This window comes from Periophthalmus magnuspinnatus, chromosome 20 (genome assembly GCF_009829125.3).
Source record: "Periophthalmus magnuspinnatus isolate fPerMag1 chromosome 20, fPerMag1.2.pri, whole genome shotgun sequence".
NCBI classification, from domain to species: domain Eukaryota; kingdom Metazoa; phylum Chordata; class Actinopteri; order Gobiiformes; family Gobiidae; genus Periophthalmus; species Periophthalmus magnuspinnatus.
Window position 1 is genome coordinate 4,601,836 of NC_047145.1, and position 18,824 is coordinate 4,620,659.

Below are 18,824 nucleotides of genomic sequence, written 5' to 3' on the forward strand. Positions count from 1 at the left end.
AGCCTAAAGCATAAATCCAATCATTCATTAGTGTGTTTTAACAAAAATAAACTAAAACCTTAACTGTTTGTGTGTGCTAATATGAGCTTACACACACATTCAGACTAAATACTTTTGGTTGCCGTCATTACGCAGCTAAAGCCAACTAGTATGTGTCTTAATTATATATGGCAGCTATCATATCCCAAGCTGTGACTGTTGTTAAGTTTTAAATCACTTGAAGATGCATAAACTTTAATTCATTGTAAAAACAAGACTCACCAACCAGATGTTACCTCTTTATAATCTCCGTTGTCAGTCTGCGTAATCAGCCTCGTACGTCTCTGTCACAACTTTACACTGGATCATCGTCGACCATCTTGGTATGGTCAACTCTTCCTCTCTGCACATGTTTCTGTTTAAGTTGTAATCTTTGGGTATTGCCTGGAGTTTAACATACTGGCACATACAAAACGAGCAGATAGTAGCAGTACAGTTGTTTATTCTGTAGCAAATATATATATAGTGTCTGTACATTAAGAGTGAAGATTAAGTGTTTGGCACTCACATCGTTCACAACATAAACTTATGAGTTCTCATCTGGTGGTTTAGATACAAAACAGAGCTGCAGTTTCAGTGTTTATTATAAGGTCAAATATTGTTTTTATAGCAAGAAATTTTGAAATATTTTGTAATACATGTAGCTAAAGCAGCAGTGAGTTTGAATCAGCACTTTACTATAGTACAAATAGTAAATCATGTCCAAGTCGCACGTTTTCTGCATGAATTCATGGAAATAGTAAGTTAAAACCATAGTTTGCAACATTGTCCATGGAGATATGTTTTATGTCATACTGTGGAAAATTATGGCCAAAGGAACAACATTTTCCTGGAAACAAGCAGGAAAGGGCCCATCACAAACCTGACAGTAAGCACGCATTTTGCAATAAAAACATCCAAAATGAAAAAAAAAAGTTTTTATTTTAGTCTGTATTTTATGGAAGCCCGTTTCCGCCATGAAAAAAAAAATAAAAGCCCCACAGAAAGTCGAAATTACGAGTTTTAAACTCGTAATTATGAGTTTAAAACTCGTAATTATGAGTTTAAAACTCGTAATTATGAGTTTAAAACTCGTAATTATGAGTTTAAAACTCGTAATTACGAGTTTAAAACTCGTAATTTCGACTTTTAAAACTACTAATTATGAGTTTAAAACTCGTAATTATGAGTTTTAAAACTACTAATTATGAGTTTAAAACTCGTAATTAGAACTTTTAAAGTCTTAATTGAGCTTGTAGCACACTGCAACTGAGTGTACAGAGCAGAGGAGACAGGAGGAGGACTGTTATGTTTATCACCTACATACTTTTAAAAAATGAATAAATTAAGCTCCAGTAAAGTTTCTGGCGTCTTGAACAAATCAGTGGGCCCTGAGTGCTGTTCTGACCACTCATGAGCTGTGCTCTGTGTCTGTGAGCGCTCGTTTTCCTGGTCTGAGCAGAGTGCCAGCTGGTCACAACCCCGCTGGTTTATTGAGGAAATTATTAAAATACCAAATTCATTTAATCAAAATTGATAAGGTTCACTTTTTGTAAATGTTACATTCCCAAAATTACGAGTTATAAACTCATAATTCATACTTTTAAAAGTCCTAATTACGAGTTTTAAACTCATAATTAGTAGTTTTAAAAGTCGAAATTACGAGTTTTAAACTCGTAATTACGAGTTTTAAACTCATAATTACGAGTTTTAAACTCATAATTACGAGTTTTAAACTCATAATTACGAGTTTTAAACTCATAATTACGAGTTTAAAACTCGTAATTTCGACTTTCTGTGGGGCTTTTATTTTTTTTTTCATGGCGGAAACGGGCTTCCATAGTATTTTGACAAAAAAAAAAAAAAAAAAAAAATCATACCTGGGAGTTAAAGATGCAGTTAGTAACATGTCTACTTGGAGATGTTATTGCTTTGCCTGGAAATGTTCCACAGTCTAGATTTAAAAATATAAAAAATATATATAGTCTAGAACATTCGTATTCCAAATTTATTCAAATACAGACGTTTTTATTGCAAACAAAAAATAAAAAAAACAAAACCTGAAAAACATGGATTCAAACTATGACGGTGTTTAATCTTGTGCTGTAGAATATATGTGAATAGAGAGGAACTTCATGGAGACAGGCAGGTGGCAGACTACCAGAAAGTTACTTAATGTACCTTTAAGACCAAAATGGAATAAAACTTGGGCCTAAACCAGGATTAAACCAGGACTAAAGCCAAACTAAACCTAGACAGAAAATAAAATTAAACCAAACGGCCTATTTCCCAACTTAAACAGAAACCATAATAAAACCAATGTGCTGCTGATCCTCAAAAGTCGGTTGTGCATCTATTTTAAAGCCTGAGACCCGGAAATACCTTATGGATTCCCCTGGGGTACTGGGGGAGGTATCTGGGGAGGGGGGAGTTTGTCAATAATAATCCAGTCCAGATTGTTTTGACCTGATCAATTGAATGCCCCTCTTTCCAACCATTGGTTTCTGAATGATGAAAAATGAAGACCATAACCATAGCGATTAACAATTTAAAACAAAATGTAATATCTTTTGTCCTTACAGTCCTCAAAATGTTGTATATTACAGAAAGCTGACATCCATGAATAGCAGAAAAAAATGTCACACAGATATAAAGTTGAGAATCCCACTTAAAACAAACCAAAATAAACAAAAATACATTAAAACCTGTGCAGAACTGTTATTGTGAACTGCAGAGTCTGTGAGGACATAGACACAAAAGATTCACACAGGTTACATACACTTCACACTTCAAACTTGCATTTTAAACATAACATAACCCCTTATTGTTTTGAATAAGTACCAGACGTTCATTAAAGGCACTGTACCTGATTTTTATCATCTTAAAACTGCAAAAAACAGCACTAGTTAATTTTAAACAGTTTGCAGTGGTCCAAAGTTATTCCTCACTTCCCTTATGTATTCTGAGCATCCTAATTATTCACCACAATGAGTTTATAAGCGCTTTTCACAACTGGCATGCTAACACATATGTCCTGGTTATCTGACATTGCTTTCTACCTGCAAAGAGTACACACCAGACTAAATCTGACCTCAAGAGCTGCTTACACAATATATATGCACTGGGGCAAGACATTTTGCTCAAATACATGAGAATTAATCAGGTACAGGTCCTTTAAATGGTCATATTTGTTGTAGTTATTGTCTATTTACATAAACACAAAACTTGTTGGGTTGTAATATAGACCCCAAAGACAAAAATCAGAAATAATTATGTCACTAATTAGTTATTGTAAAGTCAAGTTTTTGCATAGAAGTCATACAAACTTGGCAATTTTAAGTTCTATACTATTGTCCATTATTTTCATAGATTGGGTAAATAAGAAATGTAAAGTCTAAGAGATTCACCAGCGGTTGAAATGAAATGTCGAAGCTCATCATTCATATTTGGCTCATGAATCTTACAGCTCAGTGCGATACTGTTCACAGTCATGGTGTTGTGAAATAACATGATTTCTAATGCAGTTTCCAGGTAAAACCAATCATGCCAAAGAATGCCAACTATTCTGGCACTTCAAAAGCAGCAGCAAACCATGTGTTTATAAGCCAGAGTGTATGTAATACCCACTGTCAGAACCCTTAAACAATGTTACAATACTGTACCAATATTGTCTTCATTAGATGCTCCCATCTGTCCAGAGTGTGAAACTGAGCTGGTGGACAGGTCAGAACTCAAAGGTAGAAATCAGTGTATACACAGTTTTTGTTTTTTCAGTCCCCTGTGACATTTTTGTTCTTTCTTTTTTCCTTGTAAGCAGACATATTTGTTTTGATACGGACATACTATGCATGTCCTTGATTGGCTAATCAACCTATCAATCATGCCCATCTGAACTCTGGGACATTGACTGGTGACCTGACTCACATTTTTGAAGTATTGGAGAAGTGTATCCTGAATCCCAGGCAAAAGATTGCTATCATTTGAAGGACCAAAGGACTTCAACATTTTGAGCACAACATCAAACAAATAATGTTAAGAATAAACAAGATTTGTGGAATTTAAGTTTGGTTAATTCTTTCCAAAAACAGTGAATCACCCAATTAGTTATTCAATTATCATTTTACAGAATATCATGAACACAACTTAGTATAGTGTACAAATTTAATCACTTCTACAGAGAACACTTGGATGAAATGTGTTTGTCTCCCTCTGCTGGCAACAATGAGAAATGAAACATGTTGACATGGGGAATTAGCAGCACGTCAATTAGCAATATAATGCTAACATGCTTTGTAGTGAAGGAAATCACTAACTGTAACAAATCCAGTGAGGATATAATATGTTAGTAAAAACTACTACTACAACTCCTACTACTACTATCGTAGTTGACTCAAAATTGCAAATTGAGATGGCACAATTACCGAATCTACAATCATTTGGATAACTGAATAAAATAATAACATATTACAAAATACCCTGGCTTTTTATAGAAAACCTTGTTGTACCTGTAGCTTAGAACTCTACAAACATGTTCTGAAATTTTTGTATTAGTTTATCAGTTCATATGTCAGTCTTCTCTCAGATGCTAATGTTCCTGGGGTTGTTTACAATGTGCACTCTGAATAGAAACCTGCTTTTTAAACATATCGCAAATCTAATCACAACTGCAATACTTGTCCAAAAAGAATCGCGATTAGATGATCTAGTATAGCTCAAGTTTGTCCGTAGTGTCCGAGTACGGGGAGAGGGGTGTTGCGGCGACAGAAGCAGATGGCGTTGAAGAAGTGGCAGTGGCAGGAGGCCCAGGAGTCGCAGCAGCCATCTTGGGGCAAACAGCTCTGGGTTAGCTGAGAGCAGCGTGGGGTGGTAGGTTTGGAGGCGGGCTTAGGAGCAGTGGGTCGCACTGGAAACTTATTGGGTTTCTGCATGAAAAAAAGGTATTAGTTAATAAAATATGGTAGTCATGTGGTGCACAACTTCGTCAATATACACAAGGTGGTATGCAGTTGTATAGTCCTAGTTTAGATCTGATTTAGTCCTAGTTTACACCTGGTTTAGCCCTAGTTTACACGTGTTTTATTCCTAGTTTATATCTGATTTAGCTCTAGCTTAGATCTGATTTCGTCCTAGTTTATACCTGGTTTAGTCCTAGTTTACACCTGATTTTGGCCCTAGTTTAGACACCTTTTTTATTCCTAGTTTAGATCTGGTTTAACTCTAATTTAGATCTGATTTAGTCCTAGTTTAGACCTGGTTTAGCCCTGGTTTAGACTCAGTTTAGCCCCAGTTTAGACCGACCTAGTTTAGATCTGGTTTAGTTCTAGTTCAGATCTGGTTCAGCCCTAGTTTAGACCTGGTTTATCCCTAGTTTAGATCTGATTTAGCACTAGTTTACACCTGGTTTAGCCCTAGTGTAGATCTCCCCCCTATATTACCTGATATCTGTATTACAAAGATCACTTCACCTTGTTCGGTAAATTGGCCTAAGAGGCTGTATTATTTTTGCACGGGGCTGCCAATCTCAACAGCAAATAAATTGTATAGAGACTACAGAGCTATTTTAAACCCTCCAGAGATTCATGTGACTTGTGTTGACTTGTTGGTCACATGAACATTACACATTTTACACAAATCACCCTACTTCATTTTGCAATCCTAAAAAAACAAAATGTATCTATAGAGCTATATAAGTTTAACATTCTGTGGAACATACTAGACAAGCAAATTATATCTCTATGTAGATAAGACTGTTTAGCAGCAGTAGTTGACTGACTGCTTGATTTCTCTTCCTGGAAATATAAAATGACATTTTGTAAACTCGAGTCTTTGAAGTGGTTGTGTATGTTTCCTGTTACAAAGCTGAGAAAATGAAATACGTTCTTCTTACCGCGGGTACATGGATCCTTTGTCTTTCGTACTGGCCTCTCCGTGCAAATATGGGTCTCTGCCTCTGTGCTGCATTTAAAGTCCGCACTAAAAACAACAAGCAAAACCACATGCGCCAAAGATGTTAGAAATGATTTTTTTTCTGGCACTTTCTGCATAAATATCCACAGTGAAATATCACGACAGTGTTACCAGATGAGGCACTGCAAATCACAGAGTTAAATTACGCAAGTGGATTGATGTCATCTTGTTTTGTGAGACTAATTTTAATTTATTTTCAGAGATTATCAAACCTGTTTCAAAGTACCTGCTTCAGTGTGTTGTATTTAAACTATGTTCTATGATATTGTGAGGTACACTTTGTTAATTAAAGTGGGACTAAACGCCTATACTATATCACAAATAAAGCTTCTAAACTGGGCACTACTTGGAAGACTAAAGGGGAGAGTGAGGGGGGACAAGGGGCGGACTCTGGGGGTATAAGTAACAGCGTGATTGGTTTAAGAGTTAGGCAAGGCAAGACAAGTTTATTTGTATAGCACAATTCGTACACAAGGTACTTCAAAGTGCTTTTCAGAATAAGAATAATAATAATAATAGAATAAAGAATAATAAAACTTAAACGCTGATTCCCCATGTTTAGTCCTGACTCTGGGCACCAGCAGGAGGCCGGTCCCTGAAGTCCTCAGAGTGTGAGATGGTTCATATGGCACTAACATGTCAGAGATGTACTTTGGACCTAGGCCATGGAGAGACTTATACACAAGCAGAGCTGCTTTAAAGTCTATTCTTTAAGCTACAGGAGCCAGTGCAGAGACCTAAGCACAAGACACGTGTGAAGTACTTCCTGGTTCTAGTCAGGACCTGAGCAGCAGCGTTCTGGATGTACTGCAGCTGTCTTAAGGCTCGTTTGGAGAGGTCAGTGAGCAGGACGTTACAGTAGTCTAACCTACTGGAGACAAATGTATGGATAAGTCTCTCTAAGTCTGGCTTTGACAGTAAACCTTTGATTTTTGCAATGTTTTTTAGATGGTAAAAAGCTGCAGATGTTATTGGTTTGATATGGCTGTAAAAGTTCAAGTCTGAGTCCATTATTACTCCTAGATTTCTAGCCTGATTTGAACGTTTTAGAGAGAGTGACTGGAGGTGACTGCTGACACTTTTTCTATGTTTCTGTGGGCCAAAGATGATGACTTCAGTCTTGTCTGAGTTTAGCTGAAGAAAGTTGTTTTGCATCCACACACTGATCAGTTGGATGCAGTGACAAAGTGAATCCACTGGTTCATATTCACCTGGTGCCAGTGAGACATAGATCTGAGTGTCATCTGCAGACTTGTACTAGGACACATTATTGCTGCGTATTAACTGGCCTAACGGCAGCATGTAGAGATTGAACAGCAAGGGTCCCAGGATTGAACCCTGGGGCACCCCACAGGTCAGGGACATTTTTATTTGAGATACATTTTCCAGTTTCTACAAAGTACTCCCTGTTTTCTAAATAGGACTTGAACCAGTTTAGTGCCATACCAGAGATACCCTCCCAGTCCTCTAGTCTCTGTAACAGGATCCCATGATCCACAGTTTCAAAAGCAGCACTCAGATCTAACAGGATCAAGACTGAGACTTTGCCTGCATCAGTGTTCAGGCGGATGTCATTTGTCACCTTGATAAGAGCAGTCTCAGTGCTGTGGTGGGGTCTAAAACCTGACTGGAAAACATCAAAGGAGTTGTTAATTTGGAGGAAGTTAATAAGCTGTTGGTAAACAGCTTTTTCGAGGACTTTGCCTAAAAATGGCAGATTTGAGATTGGTCAATAATTGTTCAATATTGTGGCATCAAGACTGCTCTTCTTCCCGCTTGGCCCTCTGGCACTCCCTTTTCTGTGCCCTGACCGAGTCATCATTCCTCCATGGCGCTTTCTGCTTATCTTTAACCATTTTAACCTTCATCGGCGCAATGGTGTCCAGAACATTCAAAACACTCAAAGTAACAGAGTTCAACAAATAATCAACATTAGAACATGAGGCATTTTCAAAGTGTATCATTTCCATGAACAGTGCACCTGTTTTATCATTTATGTGTCTCCTTCGAACAACTGCAGGACCAGCTGCTGGTTTGGGAATAACAGACAGGTCAAAGAAGACACAGAAATGATCAGACAGAGCAACATTCACCACATTGACATTTGAAATATTTACTCCTTTTGTGATGAGCAGGTCCAGAGTGTGTCCTCTGTTGTGGGTGGGGTTGCTGACATGCTGAGTCAGACCAAAGGTTTCAAGGACAGAACTGAGCTCTTTAGCGTTTCTGTCACACACATTATCCACATGTACATTAATATCACCTGTAATGACTAAACCATCAAAGTCTGTGCATATGACTGAAAGCATCTCAGTAAAATCATCAATGAAACTCAGACAGTGCTGGGGAAGACTAAGTAGACTATGGAGGGGGATTGTTTTAGCTCCATTTTAAAGGAAACATACTCAAAAGATGAAAACACCCCAAATGACAATCTGTGAGTAACTAAATTATCTAAGTGTTTCAGATTCAAATTTGAAGTTGGGTGGAGCGGATTCCACTAGAATTGCTTTACCTGTGTTTTTGTCAAGCCATGTTTTGGTTAAAAAAATAAAGTCAAGATTAAAAGAAGAAATAAAATCATTCATTAAAAATTACTTGTTACATAAAGATCTGACATTGAGCACAGCAAGCTTCAGATTAGTTTCAGTAGGGCTGGATCTTATCTTCTTACAGGGAATGTGAACTAAATGTCTCTGATTGGACAGTCTGACTGTCCTTCTGTTAATCAGTCTACGTGGTGTAATATATAGCTCCATCACAGGGCCTCAGCATGATATTATTTTTAACATGACTGTATGTCCTGAGACAGCAGAGGCCCTGTGTGTCCTAGCTCTTGTTGATAAGAGCTCTGGGGGAGGGCAGGGAAGGGCGAGCTGGGGGGAGTTTGGGTGAGGGACCAGGTGAGGGCCGAGGAGATGGAGCAGGGGGGAGTTTGAGTAAGGGACCAGGTGAGAGCCAAAGAGGCAGAGCAGGGGGGAGTTTGGGTGAGAGACGAGGGGGGATAGGTGGGTACGGGGAAGAGTTCTGTATAGTTGATGCCAGAACTCTCGATAGCACTATTTTAGGTGTGAGGGGAGCCATCTTAATTCCTCTGATGAGGCTTTTTAGATGGAGGTGTAAGGTATTTTTTTTTAACAATGTAATACTACCCCAGATGCCTGTAGCCCTATTCACCAAAGACCCCCACCCTGAGAGGGTCATAAATCTACAGCACTGGGGCCAAGAAGATAACACCTATGACCAGGGCCACTTCTTATCTGTGGCCCTGTTCACCAAGGACTGTGTGCCCCCATCCTGTGAGGGTCATAAAACAATGAGATTGATTGACTTAAAAACGTACACACTTTGGGATTTTGCCAAAAAGGTTTTTAATGTGTAACCACATGTTGCCGAGAGGAAGACCCGCCTCACACACTGGGAGGCCTATAAAAGCTGGAAACACAAACATCTCAGGACTCTCTTCCTACCCTTTCCTGAGAGTCCAGTGCTTCATTGTTAACTTTACCTGTGATGAACTCATTAAACCCTTCTGACTTATATTTCAGTCTCTTAGTCCTCTTTGACGCTTGCATCAGAAACAAACATTTCTTACAGAGACCATAGATGAAGGTGGGGAGGAAAAGGAGAGTGAGGAGTCCCTAGAGGTGTCCATATTTCAAACTCTGTTCCTGCAGCCAGATGTTTATAATCAAAAACACCTGGCTGCAATCAGGGCAGTTCTGTGTGATGTTACATAGTGCTTGATTTTTTTGCAGTTTTCTTTTTTGCTTTAGCTATATACACAGTTTAGTAGTGAAAAAGTAAATTTAGTATTTAGTCCCACTTTAAGTACAATTTTCTCTCTCAGATAGGTGGACAATTTTGCTTGTTTACTATTATTACTTCTAGACCAAGTTACAGGTCAGATCTGTTGACAGGTCAGCCTCACAGTAAGAATGTATGTTTTTCAAGATGACAGATAAAACCAACTGTACTGAATCACTGCAAGATACAGTAGATAGTTAGATAGATTGTTTAAAATACCTTGGAAAAACTTGGAAAAACAATTCTTACTGAGAGTGGGGTTGCATCTCCATAGATCTGACTTATAACTTGTTCCAGTGGCTTCTAGTGGAACACCCCAGGCAAAGCAATAACATCTCCATGGAGACAAGCACAAGAAAAGTGCACCTAACTTGTTTGTTTGTTTTTTTAATTGATTTTTTCAGACCTATGTGATGCATTTTTACTATTATCTTGCGTAGCCTTTAATATTACAATATAACTGTGTTTCATTTACGTTATTTGAACATTTTGGTAAGTATGTATGTATATATGTATGTATGTATGTATGTATGTATGTATGTATGTATGTATGTAAGTATGTATGTGTGTGTAAGTATGTATGTATGTGTGTGTAAGTATGTATGTATGTATGTATGTGTGTATGTATGTATGTATGTATGTATGTGTGTATGTATGTATGTATGTATGTAGGTATGTATGTATGTGTGTAAGTATGTATGTATGCATGTATGTATGTGGGTATGTATGTATGCATGTATGTGTGTAAGTATGTATGTATGTGTGTATGTATGTATGTATGTATGTGTGGAAGTATGTATGTATGTGTGGAAGTATGTATGTGTGTAAGTATGTATGTGTAAGTATGTATGTATGTATGTGTGTGTATATGTATGTATGTGTGGAAGTATGTATGTGTGTAAGTATGTATGTATGTGTGTAAGTATGTATGTGTGTAAGTATGTATGTATGTATGTATGTATGTATGTATGTATGTATGTATGTATGTATGTATGTATGTGTGGAAGTATGTATGTATGCGTGTAAGTATGTATGTGTGTAAGTATGTATGTGTGTAAGTATGTATGTGTGTAAGTATGTATGTATGTGTGTATGTATGTATGTATGTATGTATGTATGTATGTACACACACATACATGCATACATACACACATACATACTTACACACATACATACTTACACACATACATACATACCTCCACACATACATACATACATACACACATACATACATACATACTTACACACATACATACTTACACGCATACATACTTCCACACATACATACATACATACATACATACATACATACACACATACATACATACATACATACTTACACACATACATACTTACACACATACATACTTATAAAAGCTGGCCTATAAAAGACCCGCCCAGTGTATGAGGCGGGTCTTCCTCTCGGCAACATGTGGTTACACATTAAAAACCTTTTTGGCAAAATCCCTGAGTGTACATTTTTAAGTCAATCAATCTCATTGTTTTATGACCCTCACAGGATGGGGGCACACAGTCCTTGGTGAACAGGGCCACAGATAAGAAGTGGCCCTGGTCCTAGATGTTATCTTCTTGGCCCCAGTGCTGTAGATTGCTTTACGACCCTCTCAGGGTGGGGGTCTTTGGTGAGTAGGGCTACAGGTAGGAGGGTAGCATTACATTGTTAAAAAAAAATACCTTACAGTATGTATGCATGTGTGTGTAAGTATGTATATATGTGTTCAATTATGTATGTATGTATGTGTGTGTGTAAGTATGTATGTGTATGTATGTGTGTGTAAGTATGTATGTATGTATGTATGTGTGTGTAAGTATGTATATGTGTTCAATTATGTATGTATGTGTGTAAGTATGTATGTATGTATGTATGTATGTGTGTGTGTAAGTATGTATGTATGTATGTATGTATGTATGTATGTGTGTAAGTATGTATGTATGTGTGTAAGTATGTATGTGTATGTATGTGTGTGTAAGTACGCGGCTCAGGCAGTCACAGAGGCAAAAACTCGGGGTTGGGAGGAGTTCGGGGAGGCCATGGAGGAGGACTATCGGACGGCCTCAAAGAGATTCTGGCAAACCGTCCGACGCCTCAGGAGGGGGAAGCAGTGCTTCACCAACACTGTTTACAGTGCGGGTGGAGAGCTGCTGACTTCGACTGGGGATGTTGTCGGGCGGTGGAAGGAATACTTTGAGGATCTCCTCAATCCCACTGTCACGTCTTCCGAGGAGGAAGCAGAAACTGGGGACCCAGAGGCGGACTCGTCCATCACCCTGGCTGAAGTCACTGAGGTGGTTGGCAAGCTCCTCGGTGGCAAGGCTCCGGGGGTGGACGAGATCCGTCCTGAGTACCTCAAGTCCCTGGATGTTGTGGGACTGTCTTGGCTGACACGTCTCTGCAACATCGCGTGGCGGTCGGGGACAGTACCTGTGGAATGGCAGACCGGGGTGGTGGTCCCTCTGTATAAGAAGGGGGACCGGAGGGTGTGTTCCAATTACAGGGGAATCACACTCCTCAGCCTTCCCGGTAAGGTCTATTCCAGGGTACTGGAGAGGAGAATCCGACCGATAGTCGAACCTCGGATTCAGGAGGAGCAGTGTGGTTTTCGTCCTGGTCGTGGAACACTGGACCAGCTCTATACTCTCCATCGGGTCCTCGAGGGCTCATGGGAGTTTGCCCAACCAGTCCACATGTGTTTTGTGGATCTGGAGAAGGCATTCGACCGTGTCCCTCGTGGTGCCCTTTGGGGGGTGCTCTGGGAGTATGGGGTCCGGGGCTCTTTGCTAAGGGCTGTCCGGTCCCTGTATGACCGGAGCAGGAGCTGTGTTCGCATTGCCGGCAGTAAGTCAGACCTGTTCCCGGTGCATGTTGGACTCCGCCAGGGCTGCCCTTTGTCACCGGTTCTGTTCATTATATTTATGGACAGAATTTCTAGGCGCAGCCAGGGGCCGGAGGGCGCCTGGTTTGGGAACCACAGGATTTCATCTCTGCTGTTTGCAGATGATGTTGTCCTGATGGCTTCTTCGAGCCAGGACCTGCAGCAGGCACTGGGGCGGTTTGCAGCCGAGTGTGAAGCGGCTGGGATGAGAATCAGCTCCTCCAAATCCGAGGCCATGGTTCTCGACCGGAAAAAGGTGGTTTGCTCTCTCCGGGTGGGTGGTGAGTCTCTGCCCCAAGTGGAGGAGTTCAAGTATCTCGGGGTCTTGTTCACGAGTGAGGGAAGGATGGAGCGGGAGATTGACAGGCGGATCGGTGCAGCGTCTGCAGTGATGCGGTCGCTGTATCGGTCCATTGTGGTAAAGAAGGAGCTGAGCCGGAAGGCGAAGCTCTCGATTTACCGGTCAATCTACGTTCCTACCCTCACCTATGGTCATGAGCTTTGGGTAATGACCGAAAGGACAAGATCACGGATACAAGCGGCTGAAATGGGCTTCCTCCGCAGAGTGGCCGGGCGCACCCTTAGGGATAGGGTGAGGAGCTCGGTCACACGGGAGGAGCTCGGAGTAGAGCCGCTGCTCCTACACGTTGAGAGGAACCAGCTGAGGTGGCTCGGGCATCTGCTCAGGATGCCTCCTGGACGCCTCCCTAGGGAGGTGTTCTGGGCATGTCCCACCGGGAGGAGGCCCCGGGGAAGACCCAGGACACGCTGGAGGGACTATGTCTCTCGGCTGGCCTGGGAACGCCTTGGGGTCCCACCGGAGGAGCTGGAGGACGTGTCCGGGGTGAGGGAAGTCTGGGAGTCCCTGCTTAGACTGCTGCCCCCGCGACCCGGCCCCGGATAAGCGGAAGAAAATGGATGGATGGATGGTGTGTGTAAGTATGTATGTATGTATGTATGTGTGTGTAAGTATGTATATGTGTTCAATTATGTATGTATGTGTGTAAGTATGTATGTATGTATGTATGTGTGTAAGTATGTATGTATGTATGTATGTATGTATGTATGTGTGTAAGTATGTATGTATGTGTGTGTAAGTATGTTTGTGTGTATGTATGTATGTATGTATGTGTGTATGTAAGTATGTATATATGTGTTCAATTATGTATGTATGTGTAAGTATGTATGTATGTATGTGTGTAAGTATGTATGTATGTGTGTGTAAGTATGTATGCATGTATGTATGTATGTATGTGTGTAAGTATGTGTGTAAGTATGTATGTATGTGTGTAAGTATGTATGTGTGTAAGTATGTATATATGTATGTATGTATGTATGTAAGTATAGGATATTTGGCCTGTGCTTTTGTAACTAAGAATAAATCAGTGTTAGAATAGTTAACAGTAAAAGCTATATTTGATTTGAACATGTTTACCTTGTTACTGAGGACACAGCTAGACCAAGTTTGTGTCACATCAACAACTTACATACAGCTCCTTTAATCTTAATCTATAAAATTAACATTTTCAAACGTTGTTTTTTTTTGTAATATTCTGACTAACCCAACTAAAAACATTTTGGTGGCCTATTGGATGTCAACCCTAAACCGAAATGTGAGATGCATTTTTTACAACTGGTAATTAAACCAATCGCGGCATGGCTATAAAATCTATCAATCATCATTATTAGCCGCACATTTCTTTGGTGTTATGCATAGATGTTGAAAATTGATATACATGGCCTCTTTACCATTTAGAGATTGTCTTAAAAAGTGGCTGTAATCCTAGTACATATATGCTATTTACAGTTACCTAAAATAAATGGTAAAACATAAAACTGTCCTGTAAAATCAGTAGTAAACCTCCGATCATTGGGGACTTAGCAGGACGGTCTCAGTCACATGTCAAAGCTAAATTTGAACAAACTCACATAATTTTTTATAACTCTGTGGTAAAAAGTTATTTTCTGGATACAACATAGTAAAGTTTAACACTCATGTTAACAGAAAAAATAAATATAGAATGCTGCGGTGGGCAAAGTAAAAGCATTGCCTGGTTTGGTTTGTTGTATAGTGTAGCTGGTAAATGTTTCTTTTAGTTTTATACTAGTCAAATGGCAGTTTGTGGGAAAAAGCTGAAAAGACAAGTAGAAAAATACAAGATATAGAGGTGAGATATTTCTACCTATGTTATCAACACCAAATATTTCATCCAAAATGTAATGACAATTTACGCACAAGTTTAGCCCTAGATTAGACCTGTTTTAGTCCTAGTTTAGACCTGATTTAGTCCTAGTTTAGAACTGATTTAGTCCTAGTTTAGACCTGATTTAGTCCTAGTTTAGAACTGATTTAGTCCAAGTTTAGACCTGGTTTAGTCCTAGTTTAGACCTGATTTAGCCCAAGTGCGGTTTAGACCTAATTTAGTTCCATAGTCAAGTTCCTGTCAGTCAAACCTGTTGCTAACGTTAGCGGGAGCAACATCGAGGAAAGAAGGCACCTGATTTATCTGTTATTAACGTTAATTTCTTGATTTACAGAGACATTAGCAAAATAAAAAACAGGATGATGTAGAGCGGGTTAATACAAACATTTTAATACCAAAATAACGAGCCTGACAGCAGAAGTTTTTCAATAGAAAGTGAATTGGAGCGAAAGTCGATGGATGATGATCACTTCCTACGTGAAACGAGGCAGCTAACAGGTTAACTCTATCCATTTACATTTACATTCTATGGTTTAGCTCCAGTATAGATTTAGTTTAGCCCTAGTTTAGACAATTTATGCACAAGACAGTCATTTTAGTTGTTTAAATAATAATGTAATAAAAATAGAGGAGTTGTCTAATAACTATTGTGTAATTTAAACATTTTTTGGATGTTGTAGAATTACCTCCATCATATCTGCTGCTGATATACAAACTGACACTTTCACATTTTACGTTAACAACCTAACATTGTAAATATAAATGGAAAAATAAGAGACATACGGCTCAAAACAGTAGCTGCTAGCTCAAGTTCACTGTAATGATCAGAATAAGAGGAAAATATATGAATGAAATTATGTAGGAAACAACATTACAACATGTTAAAAGAAAGATGGAAGAGTATATATGATGCCGTGGCAAAGCTCCTTGTAGCTCTCTGTGCTGTGTTATTAAATGTATATATACACTTGGCTGCAGGATATTGTTAAGGATTGTTAAGTTAAACACGTGTTACTGGACTAATTGAATAAAAGGCTACTCCTCTGAATGACTGACAGTGTTATATTGTACAGTTTATCCCTATGAGCTTGAGTCAATATTGAAGTTAGCGTTCCCTTTATATTAAGTGTTGAAGACATGGGTGGTGGTGAAAGGAAGTTTAAAATGAAACTAAACACAAAATAAACTTTGCTACTAAACTGTATATCTGGTGTTTTAATAATATTGTCTGCTTTTGGGCAATTTTAGTGCAAACTAGGTCAATTTGCCACTTTCTGGTGAAAAGAGAATAGCCTCTGCAATTTCAAGTACTATGTGACATCACACAGGACCAATGACAGTGGTTACGGACATGTGTTTTTCATTACGAACACTGGGCTGCAGAGGCGAAGTTTAAAGTGTGGATACCTGTTCAACCAATCACACTGCTCCAGACCACGCCCCTTCTCCTCTCTCACTCTCTTCTTTAGTTGTCCATTTTATCCACTCTGTTTCAAATGTCATTGTGGGTGAAGCTTAGGTGTTTAGTTCCACTTTAAAGTAGAGTAGAGTATTAAACGTTTTTCTTTTTAAATGAAATTGTATTTTATGTACACAAAATGTATTGAAAAAGCTATTGAAAAGTATTAAAATGCTTGGGTTCGTTCCTAAATCCCTCTGCTGGTATCATTTGGGATTGCATTGCATTTAAAGGGCAGAAAGCATGGCTAATTTTGCAGCATGATTACAAGGCAATTTCTAGTGGCAATTTCTAATGATAAGAGGCACACCTTGTCACCATGGAGAGGTTATTGCTTATATATGCTCATAGTACCAACTTAAATGTGCACTATGTAACATAGAATGTCCCACTGTATGGCATTAAACTTAACTTTCTTGCCTTTATTATTATTTTATTTTTGCACATGTTCATCTGCCTTAGCCTACTTGTTACCAAGGAGATATATATATATATATATATATATATATATTAAAAAGCAAATCAATACCATGGAGACAAGCACAAAAGCATTACTGATGGCTTCAAAGCTATACAACGGAATTCAATTACATGATATTCAAAGATGTACATTAGCGCCCCCTAGCCTGTGAGATGAGAACTGTACCCCTCGCATGTCTATTTAAGGAATAGTCTTGTCGATAACAGCATTCCACAGCAGCAGTAGATTAAACATTATGGCTTGTCACACTGGGTCAGATCTCCTTACACACTCTATATGTGACTTAAACATATGGAAATGTGTTTTGGTCTAAACTCAGACAACAAAATAATGCATTGATTGAAACATTTTGCATTTTTATTCAAATTTTGTACCATTTTGCGAGGGAATTATAGTATTTTCATGTTGATGGCGATGTGGGTAGTAAATATGGTATACAATATTAAATGGGTATTGGTAGTACCCTATATAGATGTAGCAATAGCACCTCTAAACTTATACGAAATGTCATTGTTTCTTTGCAGTAATGTCATGCTAGGGGTGTTCTACATGCATGTGTATGGTAGAGTGTTCAGCTGTTACCATGGTGACGCAATGCACAAATTAGTAAACACAGCTGGAAGAAGATACAAAAACAGATTTAAACAACACATTTTCAGGAGCCTGTGATCGATACGAGCGTCTATTGTCCTATTTAGGAGTTTAATTTTCAACCACAAAGGTGAGATTGACTAAGGGACTAGTTTAACAGCACAAATCCACTTACCTGATGTAGTTCCAGCAACTTCACTTCTGTCTGGTCAGATTGTGTTAAAATAAAGCTCAGATTAAAGTCTAACAGGCCTCAGACAGAGCCGTGCCTACACTTAACATCACACCCTCAGAATGTTTCATAGCTTCTAGCAAAATATTACTGACTGTTACCCGAGTAAAAATACAAAAAAACAAAACAAAAACATAACAAAAACATGCAGGGTGGTACAAATTCTTTGAGATACAGGTAATCAATATTGTATCTGTTCATTGGCTAGATTATATGCATATTATGTGTTAGCCTGTTCTTTTTATAGGTTTACACATCTCTAATTAGAATTTCTTTTTCATTCCTTGATATAGTTTCTTCAAATTTAAATTCAAACTTATGCACAAGAATATATATATATATATAACTTCAACAGCATTTGCAACTAGAACTAGCCGGTGTTTTCAAAGAACTTCTCAAGAAACGTCCATCACTACTGTAAGAACGTGTTTGTTTTAATGTGTTAACAAACTCTACTCTGTTTACCGAAAAGAAAATATACAGTTTAGTTATATTTAGTTTCACATTTCATTACACAAGAGCTACAGTTATGCCAAGACAGAGATGGCATTGAACTGAAATTCTATGCAGGGGGCTCAAAATGCATTTAAACACTGAATATACCACTGTCATCTTAAAATAATCTTGTTGGAACTATTATTAGAAGTAAAAGTTATCAACAATAAATAAAAGTCACTTAAGTGCAATAAAAAACTACTACTACTACTACTATTACTACTTCTACTGTCCATGCCAAGAACTTATAACCACCAGACATACTATTTGAACTATATTAAATTAGCACATTATCCAGTAACATTTTTTATCATTAACATCTGTCTGAGAACTATTTACACCATAAAATAATAAAAATCACATGTTATTACAGTATGTTCATTTATTTGTTCCTGGCTGCTCTTCGAAACTCCAAATCAAATACATAAATACACACATTTCTACTTGACTAGTTCTATTCAAATATATCCCTTAAATCTCTCATTTGTTTGCATGTTACCTTGGTTTTGCACTGGTCTACTGGCAGATATCTTCTTGTAAGTATTCTGCAGATCATTCCTGGTAAAAATCCTCCCGTTCACTGCTACAAAATACATCAATATCACAATACAAAGCACTGCCAGCTTCATCTTAGCTTAGTAAATCCGATGAGTGATTTTAGATGTCTTGTCTTGTC

The 18,824-nt window shown here is 38.5% G+C and overlaps 1 protein-coding gene across 1 annotated transcript; it reads right to left on the reverse strand.

Annotated features, from left to right (window-relative positions):
- Positions 1-4,566: 4,566 nt before the first annotated feature.
- Positions 4,567-18,824, reverse strand: LOC117388652 (agouti-signaling protein-like). The gene is made up of 3 exons (XM_055230050.1): positions 18,648-18,824; positions 5,906-5,991; positions 4,567-4,940 (listed from the first exon to the last, which is right to left on the reverse strand). The coding sequence occupies exons 1-3, from the start codon at positions 18,775-18,777 to the stop codon at positions 4,731-4,733; spliced, it is 426 nt and encodes a 141-aa protein (XP_055086025.1). The 5' UTR covers positions 18,778-18,824; the 3' UTR covers positions 4,567-4,730.